Here is a 22,699-nt window from a genome sequence, read left to right as displayed (position 1 = left end):
AAAATATATCACAAGTTGTTTTACAATACTTAGGTTTATCTACATGGCTCTTAAACAGACTTGCAGTCTCAAAGTGGCTTGCAACACCCACATCATACAGCCTAAATGAAAACAGAGTATAAAGTTGATGCTTTCAGTTTTGTTCTAGTCTTTGTTGTGGTCATTGCTAAGCAGGGAATGGCTCGGAGGAAAGGATGAAAGGCAGCTATTGAAGGCTGTTTGTGCCTTTAAGCTCCCAGAGCTTGTGGAATTCCCAAAGAATGTTGTCCAAACTCCAAAACCCTCTTAAACAACCTGAGTCGCTCTCACTGGCTCTTTATTCATGTTTAGTTGCAACCAGTATGTTTATGCAAGCTTGTGCGTACGCGTGCGTCTGCATGCCATGTGTACGTTGTGCACCAAAGCAGCACTGAATCGCTGCCTACCACAGTGTAACCCTCTTACTCCCCTATCATTTAAGGTGGTTGCCGCAGAACAAAAAGACCTTGTGTATTCCCCATCCGTCTCTTAATACAGTGTTTATAGTCACGAGGTGGCCTGAGAAATCAGCTGAGACATGCCCTTTATGTAATAGTACTGAAGTTTCTGTGGTCGGAGTGAGCTAAAGATTGGATGTATTTAAGTGCTATTTGTGGTCTTGTGGTTATCAGGAAGGGGAAATGGAAGAAAACTAGAGATAAGGAGTTAATAGAGTTATAAATGAAAGAACAGCGATCCCGCTGTGGATAAAAGTAACAGGTGTTTACACTGCCCTCCAGTGGTTGTGAATGTTATAGACGTCTGTAGGTGAGCTGAACTTCTGTTAGCAGCCAGCACTATTTTTTAATTATAGTTTATATACAGTCATTGACTTTAATACATTGGTTTCAGCCTGTTCTGTTCCGCCCTGTAAGACAGACTTTAAACCTGACCTGGACTCCTTTTAGCTTGCTTTTTACTCTGAGGAATTGCATCAGTCTGCAATTTATCATTTACGATAAACTGCGTTAGCTGTTTATCAATGAGTACCGTCTTTTCGTTACTTTTACTTCCACTGCAGCTGATTATTATTGACACATCAGTCTAACATTTTCAACAGTTAAACTTTACTTATAGTCAACAATTTCAAACGCTGGCTGTACTTTTATAAATAAATAAGGTTTTCACTAGACTCTATACAGTTCTGTGATATTCTAAGTACATCCCATGATTCAGTAGCTTGTAAAATGAATGTAATGATTTTCTGTATGATTTTAATCAGTTGCTCAGATTGTTGTGGAGGAATTTAAGTCCAGTCTCTTTTTTTTTGTAATGCTGCTTCAGTTCAGTCAGGGTTGTGTGGATTCATTTATTCACAGTTCTTACCGCAGCACTTTAGTCGGTTTGAGTCTGGACTTTTGGCCATTGGAGCGCCTTCATTCTTTCCTTTTTCAGCTATTCAATTGTAGATTTGCTGCTTTGGGTTATTGTCACATTTGACCCAGTTTTGGCCAAGCTTTAGCTGCCGGACAGATGACCTCACATTGGACTAGAATACTTCTTGTCACCTCTCCTCCACCGTGCTTGACAGTGGGCAGTGGTGTTAATGCTGGAGGCGTTGCTGCATTATGGCCAAACATCTCCACTGTGGTCTCATTTGTCCAACTTTGCAAACCTAATCCATGTTTCCACCTTATTCTTTTTTTAGAGAGATGAGGGTCTCTCCTATCATTCCCTCCAAACAAGCCATACTTATTCAGTCTTTTTCTAATTGTACTGTTGTGAACTTTAACATTTAACATGCTAACTAAGGCCTTTAGAGTCTGAATATGTAAACTGCCAGTCATTTACTTTTAGCTATCTGTCAATGTTTCCATTTATGCTACTTGGAGATAATAGTTCATTACTAGATCTGCTCCTGTGTTTGTTTTCTTTCATTTGGCTTAATTTCTTGATAAACAAATAAGTGTTTGTTTGTATATTTGAGGCTGATTGCATATGGACTGCATACTGTAATATCCACTAATTGATTCTGCATGTCTTCCCAGGTCATGATCAGAGGGGAGGACTGGCACTACATTGCTACCCAGGGTCCACTAGCCAACACCTGTGCTGACTTCTGGCAGATGGTCTGGGAGCAGGGGGTCAACGTTATCGCCATGGTTACTGCCGAGGAGGTACACTGACACACACATACACACAGATGTGGATTTTTTTTTTTTTTAGTGGCCGATAGCTTCCTGTCTGTGAGAGAAATGACACTGTGGCGAGTGTGTGTCACTGTGACTTTAGGTTTATTTCTAAGGGTCAGGACTCGTTGTTGACATCTATTTTGCCTCATCTGCTTCTTTTCTTCGTTCCCATCACCCATGAATCACTTCTCATCTGGCGCTTGTCGTCCTTTCATCTAGGAGGGCGGCAGGTCCAAGAGTCACCGCTATTGGCCTAAACTGGGCTCCAAACACAACTCAGCCACTCACGGCAAGTTCAAGGTGACCACCAAATTTCGCACGGACTCGGGGTGCTACGCCACTACGGGGCTGAAGGTTAAACACCTGCTGTCTGGCCAGGAGAGGACGGTCTGGCACCTGCAATACACAGATTGGCCTGAGCAGGGCTGTCCTGAATATGTACTGGGATTTCTCTGTAAGTGCCACCGCCCCGTCCTTTATTATAAATATGCTTAATCATATATGTGTAAGAACAGAGCCAGCATAAAGACTAGACATGTCATCAATGTGACTTTTCTTTTCTGCAGCATATCTGGAGGAGATCCAGTCTGTGAGGAGACACACTAACTCTATGCTGGACACCTCAAAGAGCCTCAATCCACCTGTGGTGGTGCACTGTAGCGCCGGCGTAGGTCGTACTGGAGTGGTCATCCTAACTGAGCTCATGATCAGGTGTTTGGAGCACAATGAGGTGTGTGGATGATGCCCTTAAGGGGCTGCAAATTTAAAATTTAGTGAAGGTATAGAACATTTTTAGAGTCCCTGACTTTCTTTGACAGTCGCAGGATACATGCATCCCTTAGAAGCAGGTTTTTTTTACTTGGTAAATTAGGACATTTTACATGCAAGATATACATAATCCCGCTTTTATCTAATTTTATTCCTACATAAAGTTACACCTCAATCAAAAACATTTGACCGGCTCTCACTGTTGTCCTGTTCTTTCTTTTTTCTTCTCTCCCCTTCAGCCCGTGGAGGTTCCCACAATGCTATCAGAGCTGAGGCAGCAGAGGATGCTAATGGTACAGACCATATCCCAGTATAAGTTTGTCCACCAGGTTCTTATCCAGTTTCTCAAGAACTCCCGCCTTATTTGAACCCGAGCACCTATCGGCTGATCCGGAGTACTTAAAGTCAGCATGAGGACTGTACAACAAACACAGTATACTGGTAGCTGGAGGGAAGGAAGAACAGAGATTCGTATTTTCTGTGTGGCACTTCATCTGTATGTAAATTCTAACCCAAAACTCACCTCAAGGGAGGAACAGATCTGGTGGGCCTGTATAGAAACTGACAGCCATTTCTCCTAATCGGTGTATTTCACATTTTGTTCCTTCTCCCCCTTGATCTTGGACTTTTTGTGTGAAACATGCATATTCCTTCAGGTTTTTTCAGCTTCAGGTTTCTTAAGAAGTATCTCGAGAAATTAAACCTCAGTTTCAATTAGGAGAGATCGCACGACTGGTACATTTCTCATTTAGCCATCATTAGAAATGGCATTATGCTGCATGAACAGTAGGTGGCAGCAGTATTATTGCTATACTCTGAAAGAGTTTGCCAAACAAAAGTATTCTTAAATCACTGTTCTAAAATGATCCTTTATTCCTGTATTGATTTAATACAGCACGTATTTACTTCAAATTTGTAAGAAATGTTTTTATTTATTTCTATAAAGGCTGTGGTTACCTTTGCCATGGCAACCATGTTGATCTTTTGAACTCTTTTTAAGTTTTTGGAAAAACCCCAGCTTTCTATTAAGCTCCTTTCAAGCAGACACACACACATGCAAACAAAGTACACTTTAGTAATTCTTTATCATCTAAAGAATTGATATAAAATTTATCATTTATCATCATAAACATTTCAAAACTCTGAAATTGGTGATACAACTTTGTCCATATGCAGTAAGTGCTGTGTATAATGTGTCATTGTGCCTTATTGTAGTAATATGTAACTACAGGGAGAAGCTGATTGGCTGATACACTCTTTGTTCTGATTAGGTTTTTGGCTAAATTCATTACTTTTTAGGTTTCATTGTAGAAACAAAGAAATTCTAGTAATCGTATCCAAACCCAGCTGAAGAAAAATGTGTTGTCCTGTTTGTAAAATTGCATTCTGAATGATTTATTTCCATATTGCATTAAATATGTTTTCCTGCTTCTCTGAATTGTAATTCAAAGCCAGCCATGTCCAGCATAACTCTGTACATAATGGGCATGTGAAAAAAGATTTCTGCAAGTGTTTTTATAGTTTCCTTCCTCGACTTGGTACCCTTAAAATACCGCAACATAGTAAACTATGCATGCCTTTTTTAAAAAAAATATTTCAATGTATATATTCTCTGATAAATATAAGCTTCGTGCTCTCTTGACATTTAAGTGTTTTATTGCACTCCTGTTCTCTTTGACAGTATTTTCTCACACAGCATTCCTCTGTTTGTTAATATTTAATTTTTCCCCTCAAGTTTTCTTTTTTTTAATTTTTTTGGCAGAACTTCTAAATACATTTCAATATGTGTACATATGTTTTGTATATGCATTTTTCAGTTTTCTCTCCCCAGACATGTTTGAAGCTGTTGTACTTGCTCATTATGCAATAAAGCCTTATTTTCTTTAAAAGTGCAGCATCGAGATCACAGTGAAACATCAACATCAGATGAAGGAGTTATATGAAGCATCCGCCATCACTGGGACACATTCATTTTATTTAACAGGCCCCATATGGTGATGCAGCTCTCCTGATTGGATGACGCATTGATCCTCCTATTTGCGTACCTCCATAAACAACTCAACTCTTGGATTACAAAGTACAGCTGTAGTCTCAAGCCAAATCAAAGTTATTTACTTGATTAAAAAAAAAACACCTTCCACAAAGTCACATTTTCATGCAAATTCCATAATAAATGCTTGTTGCAAAAGTATCCTGCGTCTAACTGATAGGTAGATACAGGATAAATAACTGTGAAGACATACTCCTGAAAAACCAAGATAAATTATTTGGATAAGACAGAGTTTGGAAAGTGTATGCAGTCCATATGGATCAGTCTTGGTATTTCTCTCTTGTTCTCTTTATTTTTGTGCTATCATTTTACGCAGCTCTTCAATGTAAAAGTGATCCTTCCCATGAGCCACCTCCATTATAGCCATTGCCTGTGGATATGCAAGTAAATATATTATTAATTAACATCACACAATTGCTGTATGTATGTTATTTCAATGTGTAGGTATACTAAAGCTGAACAATTTTCTATATACCTTATTATTTAGTGTATTCAGGTAATCAGCTGACCTCATTTTTTGGGCACATAATATCTGACCAACTCAAGTAAACCCAGGTCATAACACTGCCCCCCACAGGCTTGTACTGTAGGCACTAGCCATAATGTGTGCATCACTTCATCTGCCTCTTTTCTTATCCTGATGCCTCATTACTGTGGAACAGGGTAAAGCCAGACTCATAAGACCTTTATCCATTGTTCCAGATCCAATCTTTTCTAATTAACCAATTGATAAGTGGTTTCATTAGGCCTACACAGCTATTTATTTCCTGTTTCTCTCTTCACATTGTGAATGTAGAAATGCACTTGATTTCACTATTAAACATAATTATACATTTTCGACCTGGTTGTTTAAGAAATAAGAGTTAGTTAGGGTTAGCCTAAACATTTCAATCACTTCAGGTAATTATACAGAGAGAAGCGCTTATGTGTATAAGTTTAGTTAAATCCAGCTGGTGACTTTTATTTGGCCAGGCAGTGTAATAGAAAAAATATTGCTGATACCTTATTAATAGTTGTTCACTGGTTAGTATTTATTTAGTATTTAGACAGTCTAATGTAAAACCTCAGCAGGTCATATTACCTTTTTTAGAGCGCTGGTGCATGCTGATTGCCTCTCTAGGCCCAAGTACAATCGGCCCAGTTTCAGGTAGACGGACGACACGTTAAGGGAGTAAGGTGGATAGAGATGGCTGCATTGGACCAGGTTCACATAAGCAAATGAAAGAAAAAAAAGACACATCTAAGATAACACCGATCTTTTTAGACGCAGTACAGTTAGTAAAAAAACACACAAAACCCCCCAAATTTTGCAAATTTTCAAAATTATACCAGCTTTTGGGAGATTGGAATAAAAATACTACTTGAAAAATGCTTTTAAACACGAGCTAATATCATAACGGTTGATCAAATGCAGCGATGTGAAAAAGGCTGATTTTAAAAGCTGAAATTATGTATGTATGTATGGTGGCTTATTGGGTTTAGATGAGCATAATTCATTCATATTTAGATTTTTCCGATGTAAACAAATAGAAGATTAAGGCACAAATAAACTTAGATGAACACATTACCCAGAATAAAGAAACCTGCAGGAATACAGTCTGTAATATCTGATCAGTTTTAAGTACCCAAAAAACAACAACAACCCCCACCCTCCAAAACAAAACAAATAAACAACAAAAACACAGCAACAACAAATACATTTGGAAAGAACAGCAGAGGGAGGGGACATGTTTTTATATTTAATACCTGTAAGGTTTGAGAAGCTTCTCGCCATATCTGATAGCTCCATCTAGATCTTGCATGTACATGCAAATCCCCATGGCTTGGTACATCATGTGGAGCATGTACACATTGGAGTCATCAAACACGGCTCCCATTTCCTCCAGACTCTGCTCGCACATCTCCAGCAACTCACTAGGGGGTGGCACTGAGTCAAGGCTACAAGCTCATAGTTGGCAAAGGATTCACATGGACTTCTGATGATATAGTGAGCCTTGTTAAATAATAAAGTCTGGACTGAGAAGACTGGTTGTCTTAGAACCACCAGTCTTAACTTCATTGAGCGTCTACTCATAGACTGAGTGTGTGGACTTGTCAGACCACACCCACTGTATTTTATTGTCACTCTAGTATATGATGAAGACATCTGTGGAGTTCCAAATATGTTAAAAATCCTTAAGACTCTGGGACAGAAGCATTCCACCTCAGAAGGTCACTACTCAGTACCTGTGTAAATCTCCAATCCTCATTTTGTTCCCAGTTAAACGCTTGTTAACTTTTGTGACTTCATCTTTGATATCAGGGTTTATCTTTACGGCAAACAGTCATATAAACGTGTTAAGGTACAGAAATGTGTTGTTGTTGTAGTTCCCCTCGGTCATGTTGTTGCTGCTGGTAAAAATGTGTAGTAGCTAAATAAATTATTTAAAAATGATACATGTCAAGCAGCTATTTCATCTGTAAGACAATAATTATAATATACTGACTGGAATAAAGCAGGGGAATGTGGAACTTAGGCTTGAATGCTGACAGTATTTCTTGCAGGAACTCTTCACCTCTTGGTCCTTATGAAGTTTACGATAAAATGTAGAAGGCACAAAACGATATCTATTGATAGTGAAGGATATTCTTTGTGTGTTTGAATTCCCGGAACTCTCTGATAGCTTTCCGGGCGTAGCGAACCATGTTGTTGATGACATCTGGCTCAATGGAATCCCTCTGCTTACGTACTTTTAACTTTGCCTTGTCCTATAGATGAAGACAGGAGAGAGAGCATGAGAGTCAAAACAATGCTTTCCAAATTCTTAAATTATACTCTCACTGGCCACTTTGTTAAGTACACCTCTTCACCTGCTTGTTAATGCAGATATCTTAATGATCCAAGCACAAAGCAGTAACTGAGTGCATTTAGGCATGTAGACATGGTCAAGATGCCCAGCTGAAGTTCAAACTGAGCATCAGAATGGGGAAGAAAAGGACTTCCTTTTGATCTACTGGGATTTTCCTCACACATCCATCTCTAGGGTTTATAGAGAATTGTGTGAAATGCAGCAAGGTTCTAGGTGAAAATGCCTTGTTGATGGAAAATGGAAAAATTTTGCCTGGTCTGATGAGTCTCAATTTCATTTTGATGTTTTTGTCAGAAATTAGTCTAAACAACATGAAAGTAATGGTTCAATGGTTCAGGCTTCTGGTGGTCTGATGGTGTGGGGGCTAGTTTCTTGGCACACTTCAGTCCCCTTAGTACCAAATGAGCATTGTTTCTGATCATCTCTATCCCTTCATGACCACAGTGTACCCATCTTCTGATGGCTGCTTACAGCAGGAAAATGTACAATGTCACAAAGCTCAAATAATTTCTAACTAGTTTCTTGAACATGACAATGAATTCCCTGTATTCAAATGGCCTCCACAATCATCAGATATCAATCTAACAGATCACCTTTGACATGTGGTGGGGCAGGATATTTGTATCAAGGATGTACAGTGAACAAATCTGCAGAAACTGTGTGTTGCCATCATGTCAATGTGGACCAAAATCTCTGAGGAGTTTCCAGCACCTTGTTATGGCACGAGTAACTGAGGCACTTCTGAAGGAAAAAGGAGATTTAATCCAGTACCAGCCAGGTGTATCTAATAAAGTGGCCGGTGCGAGTACATACCTTGTGGCATGTAGCATTTCCCAGTCCTTACAAGTGCACCCATCCAAATGATGCATATTATAAATTTTTGGCTTTAATCTCCATTCTACATTTTACCAGGTCTTACCTTTGACTGGCTTTTGCATTCCTGGCAGTCACAGATAAAGTAATAGGACTCTCTCAGCCTGTTATTGCGGTCATCTGTTGGGTAGAGGAGGTCTATGTAGCTGATAAGCACCTATAAGGGGATTTAACACACGCATTCAAAATAAAGCACACTCTCTGTCATTGACATTGTTTACTCTTCTTTGCTGCCACATAGCTCCTAAGACGCAGGGCAAAGGTTTTGCTAAAAATAACCCGGCTGAAATCTACTGCTGCATCCCTCCTTCAAACCAGATCTCCTGCTTCTCTTGACACACTGACCTATCATTGACATGGTGCTTTTCATTAGAGATGTTGCTGTGCTCTACCTTTCCCTTAATAATTTTTAGACTGGTGTCTCAATCATATTGTTCTTCTTCTTTTGTCTTTTTTTAGTAATGTACTTGTAACTTGTCATTCTAAGAGTTTTATGCTGACTAAACAAACAAGATGAGTTCAGTTGAAATAAACTTTATTATTATAATTGTACCTTGTCACCTTTGCCAGGCTAGCTCTTTTCCCTGTTTCTAGCTTTAATGTTAAGTGATTATAATAAAGTTGTGATTGCACAGTTTAATTTGAACATAAAAAAAGTCATTAGTTTTTTACCAACATAAAAGCTGTTCAGTCAATCTTCCATTGACAAATAACTCTGACATAACTATCATGTGCTGCCCTAGCATAGGAAGGCCAGCCAACTCCTCCACACACACTTAAAAGAAAAAAAAAGATCAAGACCCAACCCCCTCTAATAGCAGCTGTCTCTTTTCCTCACTTCATCTCCAGGTTTCATGTCCTGCACCGCCCGAACTTCAGCCGATGTCCCTTTGAACGTGACTATGACGCTGGGAAGGCAGCTGTGGTTTATCAGGGCCATGCTGTGCAGAGAGAAAGATATCAAAAGAAAGAAAGTGATTTAAACAAAAGCGAACCCTTCTTACTATGGATAAGGTGGGAAAACTGAGGCTTAGTATTAATCCTAGCATTTGCATGATCACTCACTATTTTTAAGTGGTATTACTACAACGCTAAAACTGTGCTTGCACAGAGCTCTTGCATGACACTGACATATGTTATTACCAGGGCTGCATGCTGGAAATACCTCAGCAAAGACCTGAGAAGGCAAATTCAGCCTCATTTGGCCTTTACCACCACATCCCACTGGGGGAAACAGCATCTCACATCTCTATCTCTCTATGTTACACAAACACACACACACACACATGCATTGCAAGTGCAGAAACATGTAGCATTAATCAATAATCCAGCTATTCATCAGTATCATGAACAACAACTGCAGTCAGAAGTCAGGGCAACAGACACATTTATTTAAGCCTATGCCACAAACTCCCACCATCTTTTTCAAATAGGTTACCACAAGCCCCAAACAGATTTAGCTTTCTAAAGTAAAATAAGGACAACTGCAATGTCTGTAAGCATGGAACAAACCAGAGAAGCCCATAAACCACAGGTCCTTGCAGACTGACTGGATGAAGTCACCGTACCAAAGAAGCCCCATCCTAGAATTCCCCATTCAGCAATCATTTCCAATTGACCAGCTTCTACATGTATTACATATGCGCATATTACAGTACAAGTGTTCAACATGTGATAACAATATTTAAAATCCTTTACAAAAACACAAATAACTCGCCCATCAGAACTTCATCTTTTGAGCCTTGAACTCAGCAAAGTCACTGACAACCCTGCTCAAATGAAAAGTCCTGGCGGTTTACTGATCCTCCCCTCTTCTCTCCTTCTAGCATCACATTTTTTGTTGATTTGGTTTTCCGAAGCTAATTTACATATTTTGAGGATTTAAGCTTTTATCCATTAGAGATTAGAGAGAAGACAGGTAAGATGGGAGAAAGACAATAAGAAAATGGCTTTAGGGGTGGATTCAAACCCAGGCCTCTGCATTAGCCTTATGGCATATTGGTTGCCTGCTCAATCCAGTGAGCTAAACCAGCACCACTCTTTGCTAATCCTAATTTTTAAGGCAGCTGCACTGATGAACTACTCTACAGTATAAGTAACTAGGTGAACTGACATCAACAGATCATGCACATTGCTGCCTGTGGACAGTTAGGCCCTTGGTGACTTGAACCAAACAAACTGCCTTTTAAAGCTAAATAAACAGACTGACATCCATAGAAGTCATTAGAAAACACAAAGTGCAGGAAATCAAAAAGAAAACACTGAGACAACAGTAGGCAGAGTTGTGTAAGGAAGTACTGTGGAGCATATGTGCTGCTGAAACCTTACGTGTGTTCACAAAACCTTTCATGGCGTGGGGGTTGTATTTAAGTCAATTCCTGTTTTTAAGGAAATCCCAAAATCAGTTTCACTTAACTCTCTTCTACTTCCTGTGTTTGCTTTTCCCCTCCAGTTGTCAGCACTCGCTGTTGTAACACTGTCTCTTCGGTCTTTAAAGCTCATTTCAATTCATTTCATAGTTTGATTACTTCCATATGACCCTTGAGCCAGTCTCTTGGACTTTTGCTTTTCCTTCTTACTGTCATATATTATTGTTTTATGAAGAAAAGTTATGCCCATGCCTTTGGGTCATCGATCAAAAAGTGCTCATATGCATGTGTGTGACATTTCTTTCTTACTCTGGATAGACTGCAGTACCCAAGTGGGAAAGTTCATCATCCTCTATAGTGAAACCATTGCAGGCAACCTATTGTTTAAGACAAAGAGAAGAACAGAGACGAGTTATGATGAAAATAAGACTACAACTGTGTGTGCTGGCTTGGCTTAGCTATCAACTAACTAGCTGGCGTTTGACACGTCACCCAGAAGTCAATAAAATCCAGTTTGGATCAACACACCGTTTTGATTCCTTCCTATACTGATGCAGAGGTAAGACATGTGACTGTGGAGAATGGCTGTGGGTAATTAATGGGTCCTTACCACCCTCTGCACCACTTACATAACACCCGTTTCAGCTCAGTGGCCACAAGGACAGATACAGAAAACTTTTACCACTTCATACCACAATTTATTTTTTATGTCTAAGGTCCTCACTGTATCAAAATTACATGGTATAACAAAGCATTACCTGGGAGAAGAGTGTGAGTAGTTCTTTGTGGTCCGGCACATCCAAATGTTTGGAGTAAAAGCGATGCAATCCGGCAATGTCTGCCTCGGTCATCTCTCTTTTCTCATTATCTTCGTCCTCTGTGTCTGTTACAATAAAAGAATTTGGTTTCATTTAAAATATTTTATTGTTTCACTGGTTTGTTTAACCAGGATATGGCGCTGTGCTTATTTCACCCTAAGATTTTCTTTTTTGTTTGGTTATACTTGTTGATGGGTCTAGAGAGGTCTAAAGTGTTTTGTAAGTTGAGTTTTGGATTCCTGTTATTTTCCTGTCTTATCAGTAATGTCGAGGCTCAAGCTTATTATATTTTTGAGCTCTGGTTACAGTTCAGTTTTTATTAAATATTTCTTTGAACTCTGAACTAATGTTCACCCCAGTCCTTGTACCAGACCATTTGTTTTGTTTGTTAAGCCACTAAAAACTGATCCACTTGTACTGAACTCTATTTATGTTTACATGATTTATTTGGATTTTCAAATCAAATCAAATCAATTTATTTATATAGCACTTTTCACAGGATAAAAACCACAAAGTGCTTCACAGTAATATAAAACAGAAATACATAAAATACATTAATAATCAAACATACAGCACAAATCTAATTAAAAGCCAATCTAAATAAATGAGTCTTAAGCTGCTTTTTAAAAGAATAAATACAATCAAGACAACGTAAAGATGGAGGGAGAGCATTCCACAACCTGGGGGCCACCGCTCTAAAAGATCTATCACCTCTAGTCTTAAAACGAGTTCGTGGGACTACCAACAGCCTTTGATTAGAAGATCTCAGGCTGCGAGAGGGAGTGTGGGATTCTAAAAGATCGGAAATGTAGGCAGGGGCATCACAATTCAAAGCTTTAAAAGTCAGTACCAAGATTTTAAAATGAGTTCTAAAATGTACTGGAAGCCAGTGTAATGAACGTAACACTGGTGTAATGTGCTCTCTTTTTCGTGTCTTGGTTAAAAGCCTTGCAGCAGCATTCTGGACTAACTGGAGACGGTCAAGATTCCTTTTGCTCAAACAAAGAAAAAGGCTGTTACAATAATCTAAGTGAGATGAAATAAAAGCATGAATAACCATTTCTAACTCAGATTTAGACAGCAAAGTTCGCAGTTTGGAGATGTTTCTTAGCTGAAAAAGGCAATTCCTAATCAACTGGTGAGAGTGTTGTTCTAGGGACATGGCAGAATCAAAGATCACACCAAGGTATCTGAGGCTCAAATGAACAGATGAGCCAAGAGAACCAAGATGCTGTTTGATTAGAGATATCTGGTTGTCGGGGGCAATAATTAATGTTTCTGACTTCTCAGAGTTCAACTGTAAGTAGTTGTCACCAAGCCACTGTTCAATGGAAGCTAAACAATTAATTAAAGAGGACAGTTTATGGACTTCCATCGGCTTAAAAGAGCAATAGAGCTGAATATCATCAGCATAGAAGTGATAAGACACCTCAGGGAACTGCCTAATTATAAGTCCTAGAGGTAACATGTACAAAAGAAAAAGAATAGGACCCAGAACTGAACCCTGCGGTACCCCACATGTCAGATCCTTAGAATGTGACATAACCGATTCGCAAAAACACTAAAAGATCTGTTGGAGAGGTACGACCGAAACCACCCCAGAGCAAGACCGGACACACCGACTATGTCCCGGAGCCTGTTAATCAGGATGGTATGGTCAATGGTGTCAAAGGCAGATGTCAAGTCCAACAAAACCATGACTGAGGATGCTCCGGAGTCAGCTGCCATCATAATGTCACTAGAGACTTTAAGTAATGTAATGCGGAAACCTGACTGAAATTTGTCATAAATTTCATGTTTTTCTAAAAAAGTGGTAAGTTGATCTGCAACTACTTTTTCCAGAATTTTTGATAATTTTCACATAAATGAACTAAATGCATTTTTTAATGGTTTGCACTGTACTAAGAACTATAAGTTTCTTCTTGTTAACTTGGTCAAACATCATTTGACTTGAGAGACACTTATGCAATCTGCACTGTGTGCCCAAGAGCTCCTATTTCACGTTCAAGCATTTACACTTGTTATGTAGTCTGGACACCACTTGACCCACATCTATAGGGTATATATAGATGTGGTTGGGGATGTTTCTCAGTGGATTTTTCTCTGAGATATCTTGAGGGTATCTAGGGATCTCTTAGAATGACTTTTAGAGTGTTTCTGCACAGACACTACACAGGTGGCTAGATAAGTGTGGTTCATAAAGAGCAACAACAGCCAAGTCACCATCAAGAAATCATGTATGCTTTTTCTCCTTGTGTTGTAAAGAAATAAGTACTCACGTGATTGCATCTCTCCTATGAGCAACATCTTCTCACAAATGCATCGTTCTTTCTGCATTTTCTGCAGAAAACAGACATGGTTAGCAGAAATGACCTTAAGAAACTCCAGCATGTGCTGGACAGCGCTTCAGAAAGAGATTATTGTATTTTATGTATTATTAACTGCCCAACCTTCTTTGCAAGGATTCGCGCCACCAGCCTGGATAACTCTGACGGGCACCAGTTCTCTCCAAAAGCAACCATTGCTGAACACTCCAGCTTGTGCATGGCCCAGTCTCCTTTCTAAGGAGCGCGTAAATGTAATAATAGCATACAAAAAAACAAAAAGCACCTCTTTACTTTATGGCCAAGTGAAATGTGAGTACATTCAATTCAGTCAACTATTGACAGTTTATGTCCCACTACAACAGAAGGCCTAACAGTTGGCAACCCCTAAGCGACACCACCAGCTGTAGCATTAAGCTGTAGCATGGTGGCATGCTGGCACTCTGTTAATCTAATGTTACCCTTGCCTCTTCACTCCTCCAACATGGAATGGTCCACTCAATTATCTGCTTAGTCCCCAACTTTATAAACAACACTGCATCCTACACACTCCATAAGAGAGCATGCTATGTACACATGCATATAGAACTGCATAGAACAACCAAGTTCAGCTAAGCTGTACATCTGCTGAGACTACATTACAAGACACATGAATTATATATTTATGTCATTGGACACTGGATATGAAAACTAAATTCTAATTTGATAGGTCTCAGAGAGAACTAGACCAGTACACCTGCTCTGGGATCTGTTTTCAGGCTAAAAAAAAATGAGCAAATGTTGGGAGACTTTGGCCAATAGCAGGTCTTTTGAGATATTTAAATAAAGATCATAGAAATCCTTTTAAGATGCAAGCTAAGCTCTCATGGTGCAATGAGTTAAGCTGATGACTTTCACCAAGGAGAATCGGGTTTTAATCTTACATAAAATCAAATGTTATAATTGACTTACTTTGTTTATATGTGCACATGAAGCATCTGCAAATGCCTGTGCTTGTCTGCTGGGAGGAACATTGAGAGCAGAGCTGCAAGAGTAGGGTAATTTGAAAATCTTTTTGGCTTTTATCACTTATTGTCAACTGTACCTTTAGTAGTACTGAAGCAGAAATATAGAGTTTAGCTTGAGGATGTGTCGCTACTTGTTTGTCCTCTCTACAGTTGCACATTTTTGTCATTTTACACTTCTTAGGATTTACATAAGAAGAGCCTAAAGACATTGATTAGATGTCATGTTTACCCATAAAATAATGATGAGATATATAACGTAGTAGTGAATGCAGTGCATGGAACAGTGTTTGACAAAGCAAGAGGGTTCTGGGTTCAAATCTAATGATTCAAAGAGGCCCCATGCCTGTGTAGGTTTCTTCCCACGGTCCAACTGGTAGATCTATTTTGGCTGTAAGTATGAGATGTGAGGGTTTGTGCTTGTGTTTCTCCATGTGTTGGCCTCTTTGGTGGACAGGCGACCTGTCAGCGATGTACCCTGGCTTTATGACTACTGGAATAGACTTTTTAAGCTCCAAGTTTTAATATAGACATTTTAATAAGAATTCACACAAGAGCTGTAACTTTGCAGGATGTTTTCTTACCTGACATTTCACGTTGCAGTAGAAGGCTTTCTTGCACTTCCCACATCTTGCCAAATGCTGTGTCCTATAAATTACAAAAAAAGTTGTTTTTTTTTTATTACCCTGCGGATGGCACTGAGTTGATATAAAAGAAATCAGCCTGAGACCGTACACATCTTTGCACCATTTATTTTCAAAGGGACAACGTATCCACAAGAATGCATCTGGTTATGTAACACTGGACTGTAGTAGCATAATAGTATTCAGTTGTGCATGTACAGACATTTAAATGTTTGCTCCATAACTTTGACACATGAAATAGCAGTTGCTAGTGGCTTGTTGTAACTGATAGCAATGGAGGGCTTTAAAACCTACTGTGGTATTAATAGAGCAGGCCCTCTGACAGGCCAGCTGTCTTTTTAACACACTGAATCAGTAAAGCAGCCAAAAAGTTCACCAGTATAATTCTGAGGCTCTTACCATCCGCAGTCACACCAGGTTTACATAAGCCACTTACAGGCTGGAGCAACCAGTGGGAAAACATGACGCACTAAAACTACCTATTGCAAAAGCAACTGTAACTCAGGGGTCAACTTACCACTGAACTGTGTAAAGTTGCGCAAGTCACAAAGGACGTTGTCTCTAGGATGCTGTCTCTTGCTCAATTGTTGAGTTAAAGCAAGCTTTACAGAACTGATTTTAATGGCTTTTGATGAATGTAAACAATGATCTTTCAGTATATCGAACCAATTTATGAACAGATCTGCCTCCACAGGTTCTGTTTCCAAACTGAAAGTTAATTAAAAGCCTTTCCAAACCTTTTTTCTTCTACTTTTCTACTAGAATATGGCACACATCTCTTAGATTGATATAATTAAAGCCCTGAAACTGTGTTAACATATTACCAGACTATATTTTTTCACCTAAAATTGCAAATTTGTGGCAAATTTGTGGAACAGGCTATGTATAATGTGGCGTACCTTTACTCTTGCTACTTTACAATTTTAAGTGCCAAATAAATAGTAAAAATATCTTTTTCATTCCTAAAACACTTGGCGACTGACCAACAGTCTCTACATTTTGTTAGCCAAATCTTACTAGATTGCCAAAATAAACACAAATAAACACAAAGCTAACTTGACCAAGCTACATTTTCTTCTCAATGCTCCATCCTCTAGCTCTTCTTGGCTTCTGACAGCTCAGAAGATGCACTGGCAGTCTTCCGGTTTTCTAGCTAAATGTGCCTTTATCATACACCTGCACAACAATGGCCTAACTTCCGTTTTAGGCTAGGACAAACAAATACAGAGTAATCTACAACTTCTGAGGAGATATGCACATTTATTCAAATTTCTTGCATGCAGAAACAAAAATGTCAGACAGCACAAGCACCTATATTTGTGTTTAAATATGCAGAATTTATATGATCCTGCAGGAAAAATTCACAAGTAGGGCATTAGTTACAATTCACATCGTCCTCACTACTAATAAGCACATTTCCAGTTAAAAAAATGAGGTGAGGAAAAGATGCACTGCCAAAGTGTTAACCTGGTGAAGCAGAACTCGCAGTAGCAGCCTCTCTCTTTCACTGACAGCACGTGGGAGAAGGCAGGGCAGGAAAACAGGAGCTCTCCAACTTTAAATGGTCTGGTTACCCGGAGCCCTCGTCCCTTCCCCGGGCTGTCAAACCTCTCCAGTCCTTCGATGCTGCCCGTCATTGTGCTTCCTGCCCGGGGTGTCATCTCTCAGAATGAGCCCAGAGACTTGGAAGAGAAGGGGGATGTGGCATCCCAGCTTCAAGTGTTAGGGCGTCACCATCCCAATAATAGTTCACAGTGGCATTCAGGCACAGAATGGACTCAGCAAACAAGCAGCCGATGGGTTTTAGGAGCTACACAGCAATTTTACAGCTATTAAAGTGTTAAGCCTCTTGGCAAAAGTCACTCATGCCCTCACAAGTGTAAATGTCGTCATCACTGAACTTCTTCCCCCCACCACCTTCCCCAAGTGTTTGAAAGAAAGATATGAGGAGCAACCAAAAATGAGTGCAACATCGCCCCTAGTGGACACGGAGTTAAAAAAGTAACAGTCGACGATCATCATTAGAACATTACACCCAACAGGAAATTAGTCTGATTAACGTGAAACATTGCGCATTCCTGCAGGTGTGATGTTGAGCTCTTCATCTCCTTGAAAGGTATGGATTCTCTTTGGCGTCAAGTAATGTTTTACAAATTCACCGATACATCTTCAGTGCCGTTGAGCTTTCTTTAACCCCAGCGTTGCTAAGTTGCTGGAAACATTGCTCACAGATTTTTGTCCCACGTTTCTTGTTCTGATGTTTGTGGAGGGCATCTGAGTATGCAAGGGAAATGTCGCCCACATAATTACAACACCACCATGAGTCTGAGGCGTTAATAAAAGGCAGGATACACCACATTCTTCTTTTGTCCAATTTTGGTGAACCTGTGCCAATTATAGCCTCAGTTTCCTCTTCTTAGCTGGAAGGAGTGGCATCCAGTGTAGTCTTCTACTTCTTCTACTTCTACTGCTGTAGCTCTGCCTTGTTGTGCATTCATTGATCCTCTTCTGCATACCTTGGTTGTAACGGGAGGTTATTTGAGTTGGTGTGGCCTTCCTTTCACCTCAGAGCAGTCTGGTCTCCTCTGACCTCTGACATCAACAGGACATTTTTACCGAGAGAACTGCCGCTCACTGGCTATTTGCTCTGTTTACACTAGAGATGATCTGCACCTTCTGAGACACTTCCCTGTTCTGATGCTCAGTTTGAGCTTTAATATGTCGTCTTGACCATGTCTACATTTCTAAATGAATTGAGTTACTGCTGAGTAGATATTTGTGTTGATGAGTTGTTGAAGTGAAGTGACTGGTGTGCGTAGATCAGTTATTTACCTAACTTTAAATTTATAAGTGACAATCATAACCAATTTATTTTTTGTTTTAGTTGTCAGAGTGACTTTGCTCCTTCTGAAAATAAAAGGTAAAGTAATGTTTCATTTATGTATCACCTTTCAGTATAAATAGCACAAAGACCACAGAGTCAAAAGTTCTTAAGCTCAGTGGGAGAGATGCTGCACAGCCTGCAGGCCCCAATCACATGATATCAGGGACCTGCTGGGTACGTATGAAGATAAAATTTCTCTCATGCGTACTGGTGTGTGTTCCTGCAGAACCCTAAAAGTCAAAACTAAGATCTTAATGGTCGCCCTGAAGTCAACGGGGAGCCAGTGCAGCTGAATTAGCACCAGTGTGACATGTTGATACATAGTTGACTACCTTAGAAGCCGCGCACCGATACTCTGAGCAACCTGCAGGCATTTCTGGTAGGTTTTATAAGGACAAGTGAAAATTGATTATAATAATTCAGGCCTGATAAAATGCAATGTAAAGTTCAGAGTGTGGCACAGTGATAAGTGATAAAAAAGAAGGCTTCATCAAAAGTCACCCAGGAAGTTCCTGATAGAAGATTCAGTAAATGTAGCAGGATTACCAAGAGTTTCTATTACCTAAGGCACAAATCTGTTGGGACCACAAACAAGCACTAAACAATCAAGTCTCGTTTAGTTTTGATTTATTAAAAATATTTTATTGGTCAGTGTTTATTTTCTTTTAAGTTTTTATTTTTGATTATCTAATTATTTGAGCTTAGTTTTAGTTAACTATATAATAACCACGACTGGTTGTTCAGTCACCTGTGCAGAAGGTGTTGCTTTTAAGAGTTTCTTCATTCTTTTAATTTGTGCTGTAGCTAATCATTGTATCGGAACAATAACCAGTTCTCTTATTTTCAGTTATTTCACTATTTAAGTTTTATTTCTTTGCTGTGCTGCATATCTTAATGGACTATGAAAACACAAGAAAGGTATAAGACATATGTATGGCCTGCAGTAGATCCACAGTGTTATGTTCTTTTAAAGTGCAATTCAATAAGGCCATCTGGTGGTAAAGGCCAGGAAGGTCTTGACACTTGATGCTCGCACTGTGGTACAGGTTAAATCATTGTGTTGTGTGGGTGCTGTTTTTTGAAGTTACCATAAAAATAATAAAGTTAAACATTTAGCTATATTAATATTTGATTACTTTCTGTAATAAAAGTGGCACATTATTCATCTTGGAGATCATGAATGCCCAGGTTAAGAGAGAGAGGGAGTTTTCCTTTTCTGTCTGGCATCCACATTTGTCACATTGTGCCATCATGTGGTGCTTGATTGTAAGCACAGCCTCAAGTGATTGAGAACCCATCCAGGAAGCATCACAGTCCACAAGCCACCTTAGATACAGACAGATTATCTGATGGGACAACTAGGACTCCTGTGGGGGGGGTTTTCAGGGGAGGTTGTTTTGTTTTTCCCCACCAGCGCAGACAGGCTCAGGTCAGGTACTTGATCTTGAGCAAATTGAAATATTTCATAACCAACCATGCTCACACATTACAGTACATGTGCGCGTGCCTGCTCGCTTTCTCGTACACATGCACGCACATACAAGCACAAACCACTGTGAAGATTTGCCCCTCATCTGTATCTGAAGGCTTTATCCAACCTTGCCCCAGATTCCCCCGATTTATTATAATTCCATTTTTCCAGTCTTTCAATCTAAAGATTTGTTCCTCCTCATTTTTTAATAACGTGGCAAGCAAGGGAAGCATGTCCCTGGGAGATTATGCGGTCGTCTCTGGCGTCTCGTCTTGATTACATCAGAGGAACCTGATTTGATTTGGAAGAAACCCCCTTGTTCCAGTACGCTATCTCTTTAGACCTCCCCGTTGTGCTGATTTCTTGCTCTGTCAGAGGGGATGATCTTGATGAATATGATCTAAAAGAGAGGGAGGTAGGAAGAGATTAGGTGAATGGATTATAATTTTCCAATGATGAGGAACAATAAGAAACAATAAATCCTAAGTAGATTTAGTTCTCAAGAAAACCCTGTTAGGGCAAATCAAAAGAAGAGACAGGACAGATGTATTAAATAGATACAGTAGGTCTGACCTGTTTGGCCTAAAACAAGTTCAGTTCTTTTTATCTTGCTGACAGGAACTTGATTGAGCCCACTTTGAGATATTTTACTGATGCTTTATCATAACATGTCTCCTGGTTGTCTACCTGTGTCTACTGTCCATCGATCTAATTCCTGTGAATGGGAGATCTCTTGAAAGCAGTTCTGGGATTTCAAAACAAACTTGAATAAATTCAATTTTGTGATAAAGGACTGAAGGTATTTATGACCCTGTGAAACACATTTTTGACCTCAATTTGAGTATTTATTTAAATCGTTCAGACAGCACTTGATTGATCATATAACAGACCATGCATGTCTTTGGACTGCGGGAGAATAATGGAGAAAACCCCATGCAGAAAAACACAGTCAGGGCTTAAACCACTGGCCTTCTTCCTGTGAGATAAGAGTGCTAACCACGGTACCATCCCATAAAGATGACATTTGTGACCTCCAGTGTACCTTTAATGGTGAGTTTTGGTTTGACGACCATTAGAACAGGTTCTGGGTTTTTCCAAGGGTAGCCCTAGTAAACTGTAGACTGTCACTCTCACTGACTGTCACTCTCTGACACATACCCAATCATTTTGTTCTAGAAGCAGACCCAAAATATGACACAAACTGCTGAGTTCAGAAAAGAAAAACAAGGGTTACCCCTATTTGTGTCCAAGGGGGGAAAGATTTAGAACAAGATGTTGTAGACTCAAGGCTTGTTTGGCCCAAAAGAAAGTCTTTTGTATAAATAGGTAGACTTTTAGTGCTTGGGTTAAACCCTAAAGAAAATAAAGAAAAGGTTGTTACCCAGTCTTCCCAGTTTATACAAGACTGGGCCAGTGAATTAAGAGTGTGTTTTCACGCTTTGGAGATGTGGACTAGGTAAGAATATGCAATTGTGTACAGTGTCAGTGCTGGTTTGTGTAGTTTTTTCCAACCCGATCAAACCAAAAAGCTTATAACAAATCAGTTTTACCATCTTCATAACACCAGACCTCTTTTTCTCTCTCACTTTTTCTGTTGCTGTTTTCAGGCTCTCATAAGACACTGTATTGTGGCCACACTATTAATGGAAATATGCAGTATATTGTCGCATTGTGGAGCTCATAAAACAGCACCTGCTAATACCTCTTTACTGTGAGGTCGTGGAGGAGGGTTGTGTGTGAAATCCATTGTGGTTAAAGACCTTTGCTACTTTCGGATTTGGAGAGGCAGTGACCGAGCCCTCGTCACCTCATACTCGTGACCTTGTCATCGCAAGCTGTTTCCAGGCTGCTGTGCTAACTACAGGTCAACAGCAGTGCACGGCTTGAGAGATGGACAGTGTTGTGTGTTTGCATGTAGTGGAGAGAAGTGAGGACAGAGTAATTGATAATTCCAGGCTGTGTTTTAGGAGTGGGTACATGCCAAGACCCTGTGTAATTGTCCCTATATTCCCCACAGCTGAGTTGAGGCAATTTACAGTAATTCCTCAGTCTTTCTGATGAACTCGTTGACTTGACTAAGACAGTGTCTTTCATCCTACTTTGTCCTTTGTCTTTCAGCTGGGGAGCCAAACCTTAAGCCTTAACCCCACTGTCTCCACTCCTGGATAGGGGGGGAATGCAGTCCCTGCTTGCCTACTCTGCCGTCTTAGCTCTGTGAGCTTTGTAGGCGCAGACCCTCATCTCCCACTGTTTATCCATGTGGCTCTTGCCTTACACTATAGACCCCCCATGGGCTGATTGGGGTCTACTGCCCTGTGTCACCCACCTAAGCTCTGCTTTCACTGTAGGGCTTAGCGCCTCAGCCATCGGCTGCTTTATGAGCAGACAGCTGGGCTATTCTGTCTCAGTCTTCCTCTTCTTTTACCACTTGTGACAATGAGACCATTATTGTTTTTACCTTCTGAGTCTGTCCGTCACTATGTGTGTGTGTTTAT

The 22,699-nt window shown here is 39.8% G+C and overlaps 3 protein-coding genes across 4 annotated transcripts in view; 1 reads left to right on the top strand and 2 right to left on the bottom strand.

Annotated features, from left to right (window-relative positions):
• The window catches only part of LOC100706836 (protein tyrosine phosphatase non-receptor type 14), a 43,147-nt gene extending 38,340 nt beyond the window's left edge, over positions 1-4,807 (top strand). For both annotated transcript variants that reach the window (XM_005454721.4, XM_019345813.2), the window contains exons 17-20: positions 2,007-2,135; positions 2,370-2,604; positions 2,717-2,880; positions 3,158-4,807. In XM_005454721.4, the coding sequence (XP_005454778.1) occupies positions 2,007-2,135; positions 2,370-2,604; positions 2,717-2,880; positions 3,158-3,286 (657 nt within the window). In that variant the 3' untranslated portion in view covers positions 3,287-4,807. The remainder of the gene's footprint in view (positions 1-2,006; positions 2,136-2,369; positions 2,605-2,716; positions 2,881-3,157) is intronic.
• On the bottom strand, positions 4,557-17,757 carry LOC100693266 (N-lysine methyltransferase SMYD2). The gene is made up of 12 exons (XM_003449857.5): positions 17,317-17,757; positions 15,790-15,853; positions 14,328-14,438; positions 14,157-14,217; positions 11,818-11,942; positions 11,369-11,436; positions 9,529-9,631; positions 8,737-8,847; positions 7,596-7,716; positions 6,715-6,889; positions 6,050-6,158; positions 4,557-5,338 (listed from the first exon to the last, which is right to left on the bottom strand). The coding sequence occupies exons 1-12, from the start codon at positions 17,508-17,510 to the stop codon at positions 5,258-5,260; spliced, it is 1,323 nt and encodes a 440-aa protein (XP_003449905.1). The 5' UTR covers positions 17,511-17,757; the 3' UTR covers positions 4,557-5,257.
• Positions 17,758-18,523: 766 nt separating this feature from the next.
• The window catches only part of LOC100693540 (prospero homeobox protein 1), a 49,707-nt gene continuing 45,531 nt past the window's right edge, over positions 18,524-22,699 (bottom strand). Inside the window, exon 6 of the mRNA XM_025899148.1 lies at positions 18,524-20,604. Within this exon, the coding sequence (XP_025754933.1) occupies positions 20,481-20,604 (124 nt within the window). The 3' untranslated portion in view covers positions 18,524-20,480. The remainder of the gene's footprint in view (positions 20,605-22,699) is intronic.

This window comes from Oreochromis niloticus, linkage group LG15 (assembly GCF_001858045.2).
Source record: "Oreochromis niloticus isolate F11D_XX linkage group LG15, O_niloticus_UMD_NMBU, whole genome shotgun sequence".
NCBI classification, from domain to species: Eukaryota; Metazoa; Chordata; class Actinopteri; order Cichliformes; family Cichlidae; genus Oreochromis; species Oreochromis niloticus.
This window is presented reverse-complemented; position numbering and strand designations above follow the sequence as displayed.

Excerpts from the sequence above, each read along its gene's own strand:
- LOC100693266 (XM_003449857.5), bottom strand. The coding sequence starts at position 17,510 with ATGACACCCCGGGCAGGAAGCACAATGACGGGCAGCATCGAAGGACTG. Across the intron at positions 14,218-14,327 it reads CGCGAATCCTTGCAAAGAAG|AAAATGCAGAAAGAACGATG; the intron begins GTTGGGCAGTTA and ends TGTTTTCTGCAG. Across the intron at positions 9,632-11,368 it reads GGTACTGCAGTCTATCCAGA|CATGGCCCTGATAAACCACA; the intron begins GTAAGAAAGAAA and ends CTCTCTGCACAG.